Here is an 18645-nt window from a genome sequence, read left to right on the forward strand (position 1 = left end):
CCACAAAGAAAAGCTGTGTGGGCAAGGCATAAAGTAGAAGAAAATGTGCTCAAAGATGTATGTAAGTTATAGGGTGGAGTGGGTGAGTTAGACTGATGATTTTGCAGGATCTGGTGGATCATTTGAGAGATACCATCTTTTACTCTGACATGCAAAAATTAACTACATAAGTTTAACCGAGTAATCATATGATACGACTTTTATCATAAAATTCCTATCATTTTCCTGTTTTGAGTACACTAAAAGACAGAATTAAACAGGGGGGCAGTTAGGAGACGTTGATCACAGATATAGGTAGGCCTGGAAGTCAGGCATGTGCAGTATAGACTCCATATTCTTAACTGTCAAAGCTTGCTTGATGATGATATTGACGATGATGATACCTTGCAATAGCAGATTTGAAAGAAGGAAGATGAAGAAAAGGACTAGAAGAAGAAGAAGAAGGAAAAAGGGCAGAACAACACTGTGTGTGTGTTAGTCATGCAGTCGTGTCCAAGTCTTTGTGACCCCATGGACTGTAGTCCACCAGGTTCCTCCGTCTGTGGAATTCTCCAGGCAAGAATATTGGAGTGGGTAGCCATTTCTTTCTCCAGGGAATCTTCCTGACCCAGGGATTGAGCCCCAGTCTCCTGCGTTGCAGGCAGACTCTATCAACTGAGCCCCTGGGAAGACCTCCACCAACAGTAGCAATAATATATATTAATAATTTGTTGTGGTGGTTTTCCCTCTTGCTGGTTTTAGTATTGTTTCTACTGTCGAGGTGTTTTAGTAAACTCAATAGCCATCAAGTAGTGAATCTGTATCTACCAAACATCATGGTAGGCTCTTTATATGCATTCTGCCCTTTATTTTCACAATACTCACATGAAGTAATATTATCATCTTTGTTTTATAGATGGAAAATTGAGGTACCAAGAGATTAAGCCAAGTCTGTTTGAATCCATTGTCCTGTGATCTCTCTACCATAATTTGCTGTCTTTGTTTATTGTCAAGTCTAGCCATAGCCAGGATGAAGCTTCACTGAGGCTGAAATCTCCAGAATGGAGACCAAAGCAGCAAAAGACTCTTGAAATTTTGGACATGCCATATATAAGTGTGTGTGTGTTTGTGTGTGTATGTGTGTGTCTGTGTGTGTGTGTGTATTTAAGCTACATTGCTGTTTATAATAATGTAAGCAATAATTCACCGTTAATTTTTTTTTAATTTTGCATTACCTAACTCAGAGGACACTCTGTTGGCAAACCCAGATAAAATAGGTTTGATGAATTAAGAAAGAGTCAAAATAATAAATAAGTATATTTTGTTGTCTCACATTGTTACTTGAATGCAGTTAATTCCTTTTTGACCAGAGACCTGAAACACTGCATTATATCTCATTTACTTGTGTGATGTTTCCAAGTAAGACAGAAAAAAGAATTTATTCTAAATATATGAACTTTTGAGTTCATTAAACAATTCAAACCAAGAAATCCAAAATAAAGCATCTCACTGTTGATAGGATAGAAAAATAATACAAACTGTCTGGCAGAAACTTAGAAACATGAATAAAGAGTTTTTAAAATATTTATATACTTAGCCCATCAATTTTCCTCATAGGAATTTATTCTAAAGAAGTGAAAAGAAATCTGGGTAAAGTTTCACGCATAAAGGTGTTCCCTAGAGTATTATTTATAACAACAGATAATAAAAGGCAATCTTTATGCCCAAGATTTAAAGAAGGGGTCCAAAAGTACGTAACTATTGTACAGCCATGTTTATGATGGTTTAACTGACAGAAAATTTCTTGTAATACTGTTTAGTTTCCTTATAAGATACAAAATGTATATATGTTACAAATTTAATTATGCTCTAAAGAATAAAATAGAAAATAAATAAGCCTAGAAGTAAATATGCCAAAAAGTTATTAGTATTTGCTTCTAGTTAGTAAGATTATGGGGGTATGTGTAAGTATGGGTATGTATGTGCATTTTCTCTGCTTCTGATAAATATCTATATTGTACACATTTACTACAGTAAGCATTGGATACTTTTACAGTCAGTATAGAGGGGAAAAAAATAAACTCAAAGAGATAAAGATAATATAGAAGACAGAAAATTCTTTCAACAATCCAGGCATATCATTTTATTTCTTCTTATTGGCTAAAGTTTTATCATGAGTATTTAAATAGGAAGATTTGCTTTCATATCACATGAGTGTTCTGCTGCATAAATAACAAATTTCCATGTAAGAATATTTAATATAGCGTTTTTAAGAGAGAAAATTACTTTTCAATAAAGATACCTGGGTGTTTAGTTATCATAGATTGTTACAAATATACTATTTACCAACTACTTTGGGAGTTAATATATCAGCCCTGGAATATGACACCATATGTTTCAAGCATTTATCACTTGCTAAAAAACATTAAGGAAGATGATCCAAAAGCTAGACCTGTTTATACAATATATTCAATGCTTCAATTTTCAGTGGAGTCAGACTTTGATGACCAATATTTCTTTTGCCCGCTAGTACCAAACCCTAAATAAGGTCCCTGACTAGATTACATTCATGCAGTTCTCATTTTAACGGAAATTGGAGAGATGGCAAAAGATTATGGGATAAGCCATTATAAAAACAGACCTCACAAGTCAAACTTAATAGTAAAATCATTCTCTTTCATGTAGACAACCATGAAAACAAATATCCTGTGAGCTAGAGATATGTACTGTATCTTTCCAGCAAATCTTTACGCCTTCTTGAGACAGATTTCCATAACTATATAATATGATTACAGTTGATGAAGCAATGGCACACAGAAAGAGGCTGATAAAGCATCAGCCTCAGGAAAACAGATAAACACGTTCATGATTTTTAATTGTAACAAAGGTAGGATAACACTGGATATGAAGATAGAACTTAGAGCAAATATTTGTTTCTTCAACTTTAAAAACAAGCATCCATAAAACAGTACCAACTCTTGTAAGAATAATAACAAAACAGTCATTTCACTTCCTTGATTGATAGATAAAGATTCAAAAGAGACCGTAGGACTTTAACATGTAGTATAAAAATTATAACACTCTGGAAAAGACATTTTTAACAGCAAAGTGAATATAAACCACCTAGAAGAACAAACAACAATAAACTTTGAAATGTATGAGCAATTTGTCCAAAAAATTATCCCAGGTCATATAATTTAAGAAACACATTTTCCGAACACTCTAGTCATCCAACCTTGCCCTCAATGCCTCCATCTGACCATAGAAACTATAAGGATACTCTTAATAGAGACCAAAGTGAAAGAAAAACTAGGTTAGGAATTTAATGTGGCCCAAAGTAAAAAAAAAAAAAGATATATATATATAAAATTTCAGAGCTTCTGCTAAGTCTCTACTTAAGAAAGGATATGATGAGAATAGATTCTATTCCTTGAAAAGTAACAAGTCTCATTTCTTAAGAGAGAGTGGATTCCTGGCTGGAATAGACAAGCTGAAAGATAAGCATGAGCTGTGGATAAAGAGTAAAAAAGAATAATCCCATTTGTGAAGTTAGAAAACCATGTAGATTATACTGCTTTAAAGAAAATGTTCCCCTTCCTTAATAGGAATTGACTGTGCTGCCTTAGAATTACTGTTCTTTTTTTAAGTGGTATGTGTATGTGACAACTGTAAATTGCTGACATGAGATAAACACACCAGTAGAAGAATGAGAGGCTGCATGCTTATGTCATGGTAGCAGAGAGATCTTCATAGGGAACCCAAACTAGAGTTCCAAGACTCAGGCTTATACATGTGGCTAAGGCCTCCTGCTATGATTTATACTCTCAAGACTTAGTCACATAGATTTTGAAAAAAGCACTTTGAGGATTATTGATTGTCTTTCTGGAGTAAGAGGGACCATCCTAGGGACAGGTGAAGCCCTGTAGATAAAATGTACATTTCCCTAAAGTGATTGCAGGGAAGGAATATCCTTACTGTAAAAAACTGAAAAAGGAATTATCTCATGAGCGTGTAAGTAAAACAGGAAGCAAAGCAAAGAACTAAGTTTGTTGTAGAGCAATAATCTGTGTGAGGTTTATTTCCCCTCTTGTCCCAAACAGCTGAGATAATTCATAGTTAGCCAACAATGTTCAGAGCTCTCCCATGTATATAATTCCTTCTAGTTACCCCTAAATTTCAGTAAACATAACATACACCAAGTCATGTGTCAGTGGTGGTGTAGAAAATTAAAAGAATTGGTAGTAAAATGAAGTGGCTGTTCATGAACCCCTCTTCTGCTGAAGCCAGCATGCCAGGAAGAGCACTGTGTCAAAGACAAGTGAGGGTCCCTAAATTTCAAACACTGACCATTACCTACCTAACATATGACTCAAGTTGCAGTTGAAAGAAACAGAGAGAAGTAAGCAACCAGGTGAAAGAGCAAGTAGATTAGATTGACTTAGGATGGGAAATTAAACTCCTCACTCTCTCTCAAATATGCTAGAAAAAAAGAAGCCTGAAGAAAGAAGGCAGATAACAGATTACAGGACTATGCTTTCACCTGCTTAAAACAATCCTATCACTATGTACACAAAGCTTGTGCAGAATCTTCCAAAATTAGTTGTCTCAATGTAACAATAACAACTGATTTCTCAGGGTTAGATTTTTATCAAAGTTTGTTAAAAGCGTATGTCTTTAGTTCTATTTTCATCAATATTTTTATTCAAAACAATTTTGAACAGGATTGTAAAACATATACTCTTATGTTACAAAATGCACATGAAGAAATTGTGGTTAAAGATAGATTCATATTATTTAGGTTGGTGCAAAGTAATTGTGGTTTCAGACCATGAATTTTAAATCATTATAACAAGGCTCAATCACAGCTTTATTAATAAAAATAGAAACCATTATAATCAACACATTTTTTGCCAATGGGAAATAAGTTTGTTTATTCCTATAGCATAAAAATCCACGCTTTAGGATTTGACAAACACTTGAAAGGCACTGTCTACCTCCAGCTGGTTGTGTAAGCCTTTTCCCTGCAAAAAGCTGTCAAGATGCTTGAAGAAATGGTAGTCCATTGGAAAGAGGTCAAGCGAATATGGTGGGTGAGGCAAAACTTTGTAGACTAACTCTTTCAACTTTTCAAGCATTGGTTGTGCAACGTGCAATTGGATGTTTTCATGGAAAAGAATTGGGCTCTTTCTGTTGATCAATGCTGGCTGCAGGCATTGCAGTTTTCAGTGTAAATCATTGATTTGCTGAACATATTTCTCAGATGCAATGGTTTCACCTGGATTCAGAAAGCTGCAGTGGATCAGATGGGCAGCAGATCACCAAACAGTGACCATGACCTTTTTTGGTGCAAGTTTGGCTTTAGGAAGTGCTTTGGAGCTTCTTGGTCCAGTAATTGAGATGGTCATCACTGGTTGTCCTATAAAATCCACTTGTCATTGCAGGACACAATCCAAGCAAGAAATAGTTGGTTGCATAGAATAAAAGGAGACAACAGTTCAAAATGATGATTCTTTTTTTTTTTTGATTGGCATTCAGCTCATGGGTACCCACTTACTGAGATTTTTCATCTTTCCAATTTGCTTCAAATGCTGAATGACCATAGAATGGTCCACACTGAGTTCTTTGGCAATTTCTCAGGTTGGTCATTGTCAACTTCCAATAGCCAGCTACTGTGCTCATCATCTTCAAGGCTCTTGTCTCCTTTGCAGAATTTCTTGGACCACCACTGCACTGTACATTTGTTAGCAATTCCTAGACCAAATGCATTCTTGATGTTGTGAATTGTCTCTGCTGCTTGATGACCATTTTGAGCTTGAATAAGAAAATTACTCAACTTTGCTTTTTGCCTAATATTATTTCCCTAGTCTAAAATAAATATAAAATAAACAGCAAGTAATAAGTCATTAGCAAAAAGACAAAGTGAGAAATGTGCATTCAAATAACCACTTTTATTAAAGAATGTATTCCAATATAAAATGGCAAAGTTCAACAATGCAAAACCATGAATACTTTTGCACCAACCTAAATACTATTAGAATAACAGAAAAGTTAGTATACAAAAACACAAGTAAACAATTTTTCCAGAGTCATTAACGTGGGCTATAAAATTGACTCTGAGTTGTGCAATAGCCAAATAAAGTGAAAAGCAGGATGAATTATAAGAATCATATTGCTTTTAAGATATAAACACCTTGTTATATAGGTGAAGAAAATCTTTTTGTAAAATGAGTCCTGTGAAGAAAAGATATACAGAACAGCACTGTATAATAATCAAGTCACTTCCAGTGGTTCCTTATAGGCTTCCCCCATGGAAGTCTAGTACATCATGCTAAAGCTGCAATCGTAAAGAACACTGTGTTCTTACATAATCTGCTTGTATTTTTAATAACCAACAGATAACAAAAGCCAGTATATTATACCTGTTATTCTATACTTCTTGAAATAAAATATCATTACTGTACATATAAAAGAATATAGTTCTACTATAGTCATTATTTTGATATTCCTAAAATAAAACAAAAGCATAATCTTACCAAAACCACACTGAAGGGATCCACTATTTCTCTCACCTGTGATTCTTTCACATTTTCAACAGTAAAGTTGAACCAGACTCGGAAGCGAGGATTACAGGTGTCCGGCCTAATAAATAAATCATACTCAAACTCAGAGACCTGGTCCACCCGTCCAAGGTTACCTGTTAATAAAATTTAAGAGAACTGGGTATTAATAGAAGTTCATGAAGCTTGATGGCACATACATTTAAATATTATGTGCTCTGACAGTGACATTTGTCATCATTTGGTACTTATAGGTTCATCTTTCAGAATCCATTAGGCTGCCACCAGCTCTGAATGTAGTCCAGGATAAGAGGAAGTTTTCAGCTCGTCTAGGCTGTGGACAAGCAACTTTTTCTGTCATTATAACCTAGAAGATCAATTTGTGCTACAAGTGTCTTTGACAGACTGGTTGGTATACTATATAGAGCAAGTGGCAAGCACCCTTAAAAGAAGTAAAAACCACAACCAAACTTCAGTTTCCTAGTTAGAAAAACAAAAATGATAACACCCTGTGTCTTTTGTATTGAACTTTATACAAGTTACCTCTAATATATTTGATTTTATTTCATTTCAACCCAGCTATGCAATTTGTACTGTATTTTGTACATTTTCAAACTTTTATCAGAACATGTTAAGAGACTATACAAGCAGACTAAGGGTTAAACAAAAATTAGAAGTAGTTTCTACATAAAAATAATAATGGTAAAATCAGAAACAACCATAAAGTTAATTTCCATTTCCTCCACCAACAAAACAGGCATATCAAAAGTGTAAAAACTTAAGTGTGACTCCAATTCTTTGTCTCTCCTCTCTCCACCTAATATTCTAATGAGTAGTAAGTTGCCCAAAATTTTAACACTGGGATGGGATCAAAAATAAAAGCAAAGAGTCTGGTGAATTCCCAAACTAGTTAATAAACCAGAAAAAGAAGAGTAAACACAACTACAGAAAGCAACAAAGCAATTGATTGAGAAGTCAGTATGGTCTGCATTTGAAGAGCACAGCAATATCCTACTTTAACAGCAAGGCCTTACTAAATAGCACAAAGAATTATATTCAATATCCTGGGATAATCTATAATGGAAAAAAATTTTTTTAAAAAGAATGTGTGTGTGTGCGTGTGTGTAACTAGGTCACTTTGCTGTACAGAAGAAATTAACACAACATTGTAAGTCAACTATAAGTGTTAGTGTTAGTCGCTCAGTCGTGCCCGACTCTTTGCGACCCCATGGACTGCAGCCCACCAGGCCCCTCTATCCATGAGATTTTCCAGGCAAGGATACTGGAGTGGGTTGCCATTTCCTTCTCCAGGGGATCTTCCCAACACAAGGATCGAACCCAGGTCTCCTGCACTGCAGGCAGATTCTTTACTAACTGAGCTACAAGGGAACTATACGTCAGTTAATTATTTTTTTTTAATCCATAAGTCATCACAAAAAAAAATGAGCTCTAGTCTATCTTTCTCCAAAAGAACACTCAGAATTAAACTTTATATGCACCAAAGTTCTAAATTTCTTAATCACTAGTTCTATTGACATGTTACTTCTTTTTCTGAGCATCAGTTGTAGTAGACAGAGTAGTAGCCTAGGAATCAGCAGACCTGAATTCTAGCTCAGTTGACCCACTGTGCAACAATGGGTAAATTACCTACCCTCTCAAGGTCTCATTTGCAAAATAAGAATATTGAGTTACCTAACTTCTAAGGTTCCTTTCAGCTGTAACGTTATTTGGCTGCCTGATTCTAAGATTGATCTAAATGATCCAAGATAAGCCTTCCTTCAAAACCAAATCAATTAACCTTAGGGTGATTTTGTCTGCTCTCATTAAAATACGGCCTGAGAACCAGACTGACTCCTCCTTCCAGAATCAGGATGACCAGATACTTTGAGTTAAGTAGACACATTATTTTTTTTTAATGCATTGATGGGAAAATACAAACAAGAGTTAATTAAAATCAAAAGCTTTTAATTTTTCTAGCTTCATTGTCTTCAGAATTTCCAAGGAGATTCATCAATGGAATTGGTACTTTCAAATATTATCATTCAAAAATATTTACTAAAGCTTCTTTTGTAGAAGAAGGAACATTTATTATATGAGAGCACTGAACTTAAAATCAGAAGATCTAAACTCAAGTTTTATCTCTGTCACTTACTAAGTGACCTTGGAAAATTAACCCAATCTGTGTACAAACTCTGCTTATTCAACTATAAAGCAGGATTCATAATAATAGAAATATGAATATTTATCTCCAGGCTAATTAATATGAACATTAATTTTAACTAATACATAACTGATATTAACATGAATTTTCAACAGAAAATTAACATTTTCTGAGCATTTCTACATGCCACATACTGTCCCAAATGCTTGGTATATTGATATATTTAATTCTTACAACAACCCCCAACTGGTAGGACCCACTACAGCCCTCATTTTACATGTGAAAAAAGGCAAGGGACAAATATATAAAATAACTTAGCCAAAGCTAATATACCATGTAAGCAAGTATGAGTCAGAACTGGGATTTGAATTCAAACAATATGTCTCTAGCCACTAGACAATAAGTTCAGTTCAGTTCAGTCTCTCAGTCATGTCTGACTCTTTGTGACCCCATGAGCCGCAGAACGCCAGGACTCCCTGTCCATCACCAACTCCCGGAGTCCACCCAAACGCATGTCCATTGAGTCGGTTTGATACCATCCAACCATCTCATCCTCTGTCATCTCCTTCTCCTCCTGCCCTCAATTTTTCCCAGCATCAGGGTTTTTCCAATGAGTCAGCTCTTCACATCAGGTGGACAAAATATTGGAGTTTCAGCTTCAACATCAGTCCTTCCAATGAACACCCAGGACTGATCTCCTTTAGGATGGACTGGTTGGCTCTCCTTGCAGTCCAAGGGACTCTCAAGAGTCTTCTTCAACACCACAGTTCCAAAGCATCAATTCTTCTGTGCCCAGCTTTCTTTATAGTCCAAATCTCACATCCATACCTGACCACTGGGAAAACCATAGCCTTGACTAGACGGACCTTTGTTGGCAAAGTAATGCCTCTGGTTTTTAAAACGCTGTCTAGGTTGGTCATAACTTTCCTTCCAAGGAGCAAGCGTCTTTTAATTTCATGGCTGTAATCACCATCTGCAGTGATTTTGGAGCCCAGACAATAACTTTTACTGAAAAAAAACCTGGTTGGAAGAATAGGAAGATAATACACCTTCAAAGTACAGCATAAGTTATAATTATTAATAAAAAATTACACAGCACAAAATGAAAAAGCTATTTTTGACCTCCAAAAGTTCATGGTTGAAAAATTAAATTAACATGCAATTTCAACATTAAAGGAAAACAAGATTTTTATTTTGTTTTTAATTCTGGAGCACTATAAATGGATTTTGATTAATAATAGCATGTTAAAATCATTGCTATATATTATATCTAAAAATAAAGAAAATATGTATTAAAGTCTACAGTTCCAAAATTATTTCAGATCCTTTATATTATTAAAGCCTCACCATGACCCCATAATGAGTAAGTTGAGATTCAGGTATCTTTAGTGCTTGCTTAAGTTCATGCTTTAAAGCACCAGGGGGAGTCCCCAAAACAAAGACTTCACATTACATTGTACTGCTCTTTGGAATGGGCCTTCCTGATGGCTCAGCAGGTAAAGAATCTACCTGCAACGCACGAGACACAGGAGACTTGGGTTCATTCCCCGGATCAGGAAGATACCAAAGGAGAAAATGGCAATCCAGTCCAGTATTCTTGCCTGAAAAACTCCATGGACAGAGGAGCCTGGTGGGCTACAGTCCAAAGGGTCGCAAAGAGTCAGATATGACTGAGCGACTAACCAGCAGCAGCACCTCTTTGCAATATACCATGCTGCTGCTGCTGCTGCTGCTGCTGCTGCTGCTGCTGCTGCTGCTGCTAAGTCACTTCAGTCGAGTCCAATCCTGTGCGACCCCATAGACGGCAGCCCACCAGGCTCCCACGTCCCTGGGATTCTCCAGGCAAGAACACTGGAGTGAGTTGCCATTTCCTTCTCCAATGAATGGAAGTGAAAAGCGAAAATGAAGTCGCTCAGTCGTGTTCGACTCTTAGCGACCCCATGGACTGCAGGCTCCTCTGTCCATGGGATTTTCCAGGCAAGAGTACTGGAGTGGGGTGCCATTGCCTTAGCTACAGTCAATTCGTTTATTGACTGATTCAATCACTTATTCATTCAAAAAGGGCTATAGTATGTGCTATAAAATAGAACAGAAAGTAAGTCCAACAGGTGCGGCCTTTGCTTTTACTAAGTTTTAAAGTGAAGTTGCTCAATCGTGTCAGACTCTTTGCGACTCCATGGACTGTAGCCTACGAGGTTCATCCATCCATGGAATTTTCCAGGCAAGAGTACTGTTTACAGTCCTGAATAATAATAAGCATCTGGTATTTGGTCTTCTGTAACTACTCTATTGGCCTCTTCACCTCTCCTATGAGGAGTATTCTCTCTGTGTGTATGCAGGAAAAAAAAAGTTTTTCTCATATTACCAGTAATATTTCAACAAAGTGCCAATTTATGACATTCTGATTCTGAACACAGAAACTTGAAATAAGCTGACCATGCCTTTATGTCATCTGGTTCCCTCCACCTATATGAAGGGAGAAAAGAAAACAAATAGGAATCTAAAATACAGGACAAACACACACACACAAAAAGTAGATTTTAAACACTGACATGTCAATAGTCATGTTAGATATAAATGGGCTAAATATTATAAATAGACTCAAAAATTATTCTGGATAAAAATAACAATGTATGTAGCAGTGGGACTGCTGGGTCTTATGGTGGTTTTATTCCTAGTTTTTTAAGGAATCTCCATACTGTCTTCTATAGTGGCTGTATCAATTTACATTCCCACCAACAGTGAGTGCAAGAGGGTTCCCTTTTCTCCACACCTTCTTCAACATTCAATGTTTGCAGCTTTTTCATGATGGTCATTCTGACCAGTGAGATGATATTTCATTGTAGTTTTGATTTTCATTTCTCTAATAATGAGTTATGTCAAGCATCATTTCATGTGTTTATTAGCCATCTGCATATCTTCTTTGGAGAAATGTCCGTTTATGTCATTTTCCCAATTTTGATTGGGTTGTTTTTCTGGTATTGACTTGATGACATGCTTGTCTATTTTGGAAATTAATCCTTTTACAGTTGTCTCATTAAATTAAAAATATATAAAAAACACAAATTTCCTGATACCATGAAAAAAATAAAAATGCATATAGCTTATAAAGAAATTTTTCATACTTAAGAACAAAGAAAGACTGAAAATAAATTGTCCTTTCAACTATCATCATCCAAAAATATTTACTGAGCCCTAAGTTATACAGAGTATTTTTTCAATGAATTATTAATTTTATAACAAGAAATACACTATCAAAAAGAAAGCTAATGTAGCTATATATATCTCAGACTAGGTAGACTTCAAATCAAGAAACTCACTAGAAATGAACAGAGACATTTCATGATGCAAAAAGTTAATTGCATCAAAGAAGATATAAAAATATCAAAAAATATGCATCTAATAATAGATCTTCAAAATACATAAGCAAACCTGGACAAAATAAAACATGGAGACAACTTTAGAAATACAGTGAGAAATTTGAACACACCAATTCCACAAACCAAGAAAATATTCAGAGAGGATTTAGGCAATTTGAAAATGTGACTTAAAAGTATTTCTAGTTATAATTATGGAATATTTTTCATTTATACACCTACAGAATATATATCCTTTTCAAAAGCCCATGGTACATTTACAAAATTGATGCTACACTGGTCCATAAATGAAATCTCAGCAAATTTCAAAGGAATCTGTATTATACTGACTATGTTCCCCTATCACAGTGATAGTATTTTAAATTAAATCATAATCAATATATGTCAAGCAAAATTTGTTGGACATAGTTAAATCAGTTCTAAGATGGAAATATAAATGTACACATACATATGGATTGATTTTCATTAATTTATACATAATATAAACTGTATTATGAAAATCAGTTATCTAAGCTTCTATTATTTGTTGTTGCTGTTCAGTCACTGTCATGTATGCTTCTTTGCAATCGCATGGACGGCAGCAGGCCAGCCTCCCCTGTCCTTTACTATCTCCCAGAGATTGCTAAAATTCATGTCCATTGAGCCAGTGATGCTATTTAACCATCTCATCCTCCACTGCTCCATTCTCCTCCTGCCTTTAATCTTTCCCAGCACCAGGGTCTTTTGCAATAAGTTGGCACTTCGTATCAGGTGGTCAAAGTACTGGAACTTCAGCTTCAGCATCAGTCCCTCCAATGAATATTCAGGGTTAAATTCCTTTAGGATTACTGGTTCAATCTCCTTGCTGTCCAAGGGGCTCTCAAGAGTTTTCCCCAGTATCACAATTCAAAAGCATCAATTCTTTGATGCTCAGCCTTCTTATGGTCCAGCTCTCACATCTGTACATGACTACTGGAAAAATCATGACTTTAAGTATATGGACTTTTGTCAGCAAAGTGTTTTTCTGCTTTATAATACACTGTCTAGGTGTGTCCTAGCTTTTCTTCCAAGAAGCAAGTGTCTTTTAATTTCATGGCTGCAGTCACCATCCACAGTGATGTCAGAACGCAAGAATATGAAATCTGTCACTACTTCCACTTTTTCCCCTTCTATTTGCCATGAAGTGATGAGACAGCATGCCATGATCTTAGTTTTTTGTTTTTTTTTTAACATTTAGTTTTAAATAAATATTTCAATAAAAACAGATGTTGCTAGATTGGAATAAAAAGCTAGATCCAAAAGACAGAAACAGTCTGAAATTTCTTACTTTCTTCTTCCACCTACAGAAAAGGAGTGATCCATATTTGGATAGATTCAAACCATCAAATATCAAAAAGCTCTTGAACACAGTAACAAACATCAGAGCAACCTATAACGTACAAGACCAAGACCAAGTGAAGTCACTCAGTCGTGTCCGACTCTTCGCGACCCCACGGACTGTAGCCTACCACGCTCCTCCATCCATGGGATTTTCCAGGCAAGAGTACTGGAGTGGATTGCCATTTCCTTCTCCAGAGGACTTTCCCAACCCAGGGATCGAAGCCAGGTCTCCTGCATTGTAGGCAGATGCTTCACCGTCTGAGCCACAAGGGAAGTCCTTATAATGTACAAGGAATCCTCAATAAGATTAATAGCTGACTTCTTATCAGAAATCATGGATGCCAGAAATCAGAAGGGTAACATATTCACAGTACTGAAAGAAAATATCTGATAGCCAGCAAAAATATTCTTCAAAAAATAAAGACATGAAGACGTTAGCAGATAATCATATCTGCTCTGCAAGAAAAATTACAGGATGTTCTTTTACTTGAAAAGAAAGAACATTAGACGATAACTGAAATACACATGAAGAAGTAAAGAACACCAGTAAATGTAACCAGATAGGTAAATACAAAAGATAGTATAAGCATATTTTATGTTTGTAGATACTTTTTTTCTCCTAGATATAGAAGACAACCACATAAAGCAATAATTACAAATCTGCATGGAGTGTACATAATATATTGAGATGTGATTTCTAGGACAATAAATATATGTATATTGTTGAAACTAATTGATATTAACTCAAACTAGACGGTTATCAATTAACCATTAAGAAGAGAAAACTTAAAATATAGCAAAATTAGTAATAAGGGATTTAAGTGCTTATGTTCAGTCACTCAGTCATGTTCAACTGTTTGTGACCCCGTGTATTGTAGCCTGCCAGGCTCCCCTGTCCATGAAACTTTCCAGGCAAGAATACTGGAATGGGTTGCCATTTCCTACTCCAGGGAATCTTCCTAACCCAAGGATGGAGTCTCCTATATTGACACATGGATTCTTTACCATTGCATCACCTGGGAAGCCTAAGTGGTTCACTGGATAATATCTATCTAACACAACAGAAGGCAGTAATGGAGGGATAAATAGAGAGGAAGGCATAAACCATTTAAAGGAGATAGCAAAATGATCTTAGCTCATCAGTAATAACAAAAAATGCACATGGACTAGACACTCCAGTTAGGAGGCAGAATAAGTCAGAATGATTTTTTTTTTTAAACTGGGGCAACCACAGATGTATCTGAGATACAGATACACCTGTATCTGTAGAAGGAAGATAGGTTGTAAGAAGAAGGAAGTTTCTACTGCAATAGGTTGAAAGTAGAAGGAATAAATAGGTTGAAAAGTAAAAGACAGAAAAATAATATACCAAACAAAAAAAAGTGAGCTGGAATAACTGTGTACATAGGATATTAATATCAGAAAAATTTACTATAAGACAAAATTGTTTAGTAGAAACAAAGAATATTTTATAATGAAAAAGGCAAGCCATTAAGAAGACTTAACAGTTAAAAATATCTATGTCCATACAATAGCACATTGATACCACGAAACAAATAACACAAAACGGTGAATATTAAACGGACAAACAGAGAAGTCAAAAATAATAGCTGAAAACTTCAATACTCACTTTCTATAATGAACTGAACAAATAGAATATTAACAGGAAATTAAGTGAATGTCGACATTCTAGGAACTAGCAAATTAAAATGGACTGGAATGGATGAATTTAACTCAATGACCATTATATCTACTACTGTGGGCAGGAATCCCTTAGAAGAAACAGAGTAGCCATCATGGTCAACAAAAGAGTCCAAAATGCAGTACTTGGATGCAGTCTCAAAAACGACAGAATGATCTCTGTTTGTTTCCAAGGCAAACCATTCAATATCACAGTAATCCAAGTCTATGACCCAACCAGTAATGCTGAAGAAACTAAAGTTGAATGGTTCTATGAAGACCTACAAGACCTTTAAGGACTAACACCCCAAAAAGATGTCCTTTTCATTATAGGGGACTGGAATGCAAAAGTATGAAGTCAAGAAACACCTGGAGTAATAGGCAAATTTGGCCTGGAAATATAGAATGAATCAGGGCAAAGGCTAATAGAGTTTTGCCAAAGGAACGCACTGGTCATAACAAATACCCTCTTCCAACAACACAAGAGAACACTCTACACATGGACATCACCAGATGGTCAACACTGAAATCATACTGATTATATTCTTCTCAGTGAAAGATAGAGAAGCTCTATACAGTCTGCAAAAACAAGACTGGGAGATGACTGTGGCTCAGATCATGAACTCCTTACTGCCAAATTCAAAATTACATTGAAGAAACTAGGGAAAAGCACTAAACCATTCAGTTCATCTCAGTTCAGTTCAGTTCAGTTCAGTCCCTCAGTCTTGTCCAACTCTTTGCACCCCATGAATTGCAGCATGCCAGGCTGCCCTGTCCACCACCGACTCCCGGAGTTCACTCAAACTCACATCCATCAAGTCGGTGATGTAATCCAGCCATCTCACCCTCTGTCATCCCCTTCTCCTCCTGCCCCCAATCCTCCCAGCATCAGAGTCTTTTCCAATGAGTCAACTCTTCGCATGAGGTGGCCAAAGTACTGGAGTTTCAGCTTTAGCATTATTCCTTCCAAAGAACACCCAGGATTGATCTCCTTTAGAATGGACTGGTTGGATCACCTTGCAGTCCATGGGGCTCTCAAGAGTCTTCTCCAACATTACAGCTCAAAAGCATCAAATCTTTGGTGCTCAGCTTTCTTCACATTCCAACTTTCACATCCATACATAACTACTGGAAAAACCATAGCCTTGACTAGACAGACCTTTGTTGGCAAAGTCAAGTCTCTGCTTTGAATATGCAATCTACGTTGGTCATAACTTTCCTTCCAAGGAGTAACTGTCTTTTAATTCATGGTTTCAATCAACATCTGCAGTGATACTGGAGCCCATTCAGGTATAACCTAAATAATATTCCTTAAGATTATACAGTGGAAGTAAGAAATAGATTTAAGGGACTAGATCTGATAGATAGAGGGCCTGATGAACTATGGATGGAGGTTTGTGACATTGTACAGGAGACAGGGATCAAGACCATCTTCATGGGAAAGAAATGCAAAAAAGCAAAATGGCTGTCTGGAGAGGCCTTGCAAATAGCTGTGAAAAGAAGAGAAGCAAAAAGCAAAGGAGAAAAGGAAAGGTATAAGCATCTGAATGCAGAGTTCCAAAGAATAGCAAGAAGAGATAAGAAAGCCTTCCTCAGATATCAATGCAAAGAAATAGAGGAAAACAACAGAATGGGAAAGACTAGAGATCTCTTCAAGAAAATTACAGATACCAAGGGAAAATTTCATTCAAAGATGGGCTCGATAAAGGACAGAAATGGTTTCAATCTAACAGAAGCAGAAGATATTAAGAAAAGGTGTCAAGAATACACAGAAGAACTGTATAAAAAAGATCTTCACGACCCAGATAATCACGATGGTGTGATCACTCATCTAGAGCCAGACATCCTAGAATGTGAAGTCAAGTGGGCCTTAGAAAGCATCACTATGAACAATGCTAGTGGAGGTGATGGAATTCCAGTTATTTATTTCAAATCGTGAAAGATGATGCTGTGAAAGTGCTGCACTCAATATGCCAGCAAATTTGGAAAACACAGCAGTGGCCACAGGACTAGAAAAGGTCAGTTTTCATTCCAATCTCAAAGAAAGACAATGCTAAATAATGCTCAAACTACTGCTCAATTGCACTCATCTCTTATGCTAGTAACGTAATGCTCAAAATTCTCCAAGCCGGGCTACAGCAATACATGAACCGTAAACTTCCAGATGTTCAAGCTGGTGTTAGAAAAGGCAGAAGAATCAGAGATCAAATTGCCAATACCTGCTGGATAATCAAAAAAGCAAGGGAGTTCCAGAAATACACCTATTTCTGCTTTCTTGACTATGCCAAAGCCTTTGACTGTGTGGATCACAATAAGCTGTGGAAAATTCTGAAGAGATGGGAATACCAGATGACCTGACTTGCCTCTTGAGAAACCTATATGCAGGTCAGGAAACAACAATTAGAACTGGACATGGAACAACAGACTGATTCCAAATTGGAAAAGGAATACATCAAGGCTGTATAATGTCACCCTGCCAATTTAACTTATATGCAGAGTACATCATGAGAAACGCTGGGCTGGAAAAAGCACAAGCTGGAATCAAGATTGCCAGGAGAAATACCAATACCTCAGATATGCAGATGACAACAGCTTTATGGCAGAAAGTAAAGAGGAACTAAAAGCCTCTTGATGAAAGTGAAAGAGTAGAGTGAAAATGTTGGCTTAAAGCTCAACATTCAGAAAACTAAGCTCATGGCATCTGGTCCCATCACTTCATGGGAAATAGATGGGGAAACAGTGGAAACAGTGTCAGACTTTATTTTGGGGGGCTCCAAAATCACTGTAGATGGTGACTGCAGCCATGAAATTAAAAGACAGTTACTCCTTGGAAGGAAACTTATGACCAAGCTGGACAGTATATTCAAAAGCAGAGACATTACTTTGTCAACAAAGCACAATATAGTCAAGGCTATGGTATTTCCAGTGGTCATGTATGGATGAGAGATTCGGACTGTGAAGAAAGCTGAGAGCCAAAAAATTGGTGCGTTTTGAACTGTGGTGTTGGGAGAAGACTCTTGAGAGTGCCTTGGACTGCAAGGAGATACAACCAGTTCATTCTAAAGGATATCAGTCCTGGGTGTTCTTTGGAAGGAATGATGCAAAAGCTGAAACTCCAGTACTCTGGCTACCTCATGCAAAGAGTTGACTCATTGGAAAAGGCTCTGATGCTGGGAGGGATTGGGAGCAGGAGGAGAAGGGGATGACAGAGGATGAGATGGCTGGGTGGCATTACCGACTCAATGGACATGAGTTTATGTGAACTCCAGGAGTTGGTGATGGACAGTGAGGCATGGCGTGCTATGATTCATGGGGTCACAAAGAGTCAGAACACGACTGAGTGATTGAACTGAACTGAACTGATAAATCAACTAAGTATATAGAACTTTTCTTTCAACAGTTCAGTTGATGAACTGATGAACTATGAACTGATGAACTGATGAACTATGAACTGATGAACTGATGAACTATGGAATGAGGTTCATGACATTGTACAGGAGACAGGGATGAAGACCATCCCCATGGAAAAGAA

General features: G+C 36.6%; 1 protein-coding gene across 2 annotated transcripts in view; it reads right to left on the bottom strand.

Moving 5' to 3' along the window:
- Positions 1-18645, bottom strand: part of AGBL4 (AGBL carboxypeptidase 4) — a 1492749-nt gene that overhangs the window by 1248877 nt on the left and 225227 nt on the right. For both annotated transcript variants that reach the window (XM_060408815.1, XM_060408814.1), the window contains exon 3: positions 6549-6673. In XM_060408815.1, coding sequence (XP_060264798.1) covers positions 6549-6673 — 125 coding nt within the window. The remainder of the gene's footprint in view (positions 1-6548; positions 6674-18645) is intronic.

This window comes from Ovis aries, chromosome 1 (assembly GCF_016772045.2).
Source record: "Ovis aries strain OAR_USU_Benz2616 breed Rambouillet chromosome 1, ARS-UI_Ramb_v3.0, whole genome shotgun sequence".
Classification (NCBI taxonomy): Eukaryota; Metazoa; Chordata; class Mammalia; order Artiodactyla; family Bovidae; genus Ovis; species Ovis aries.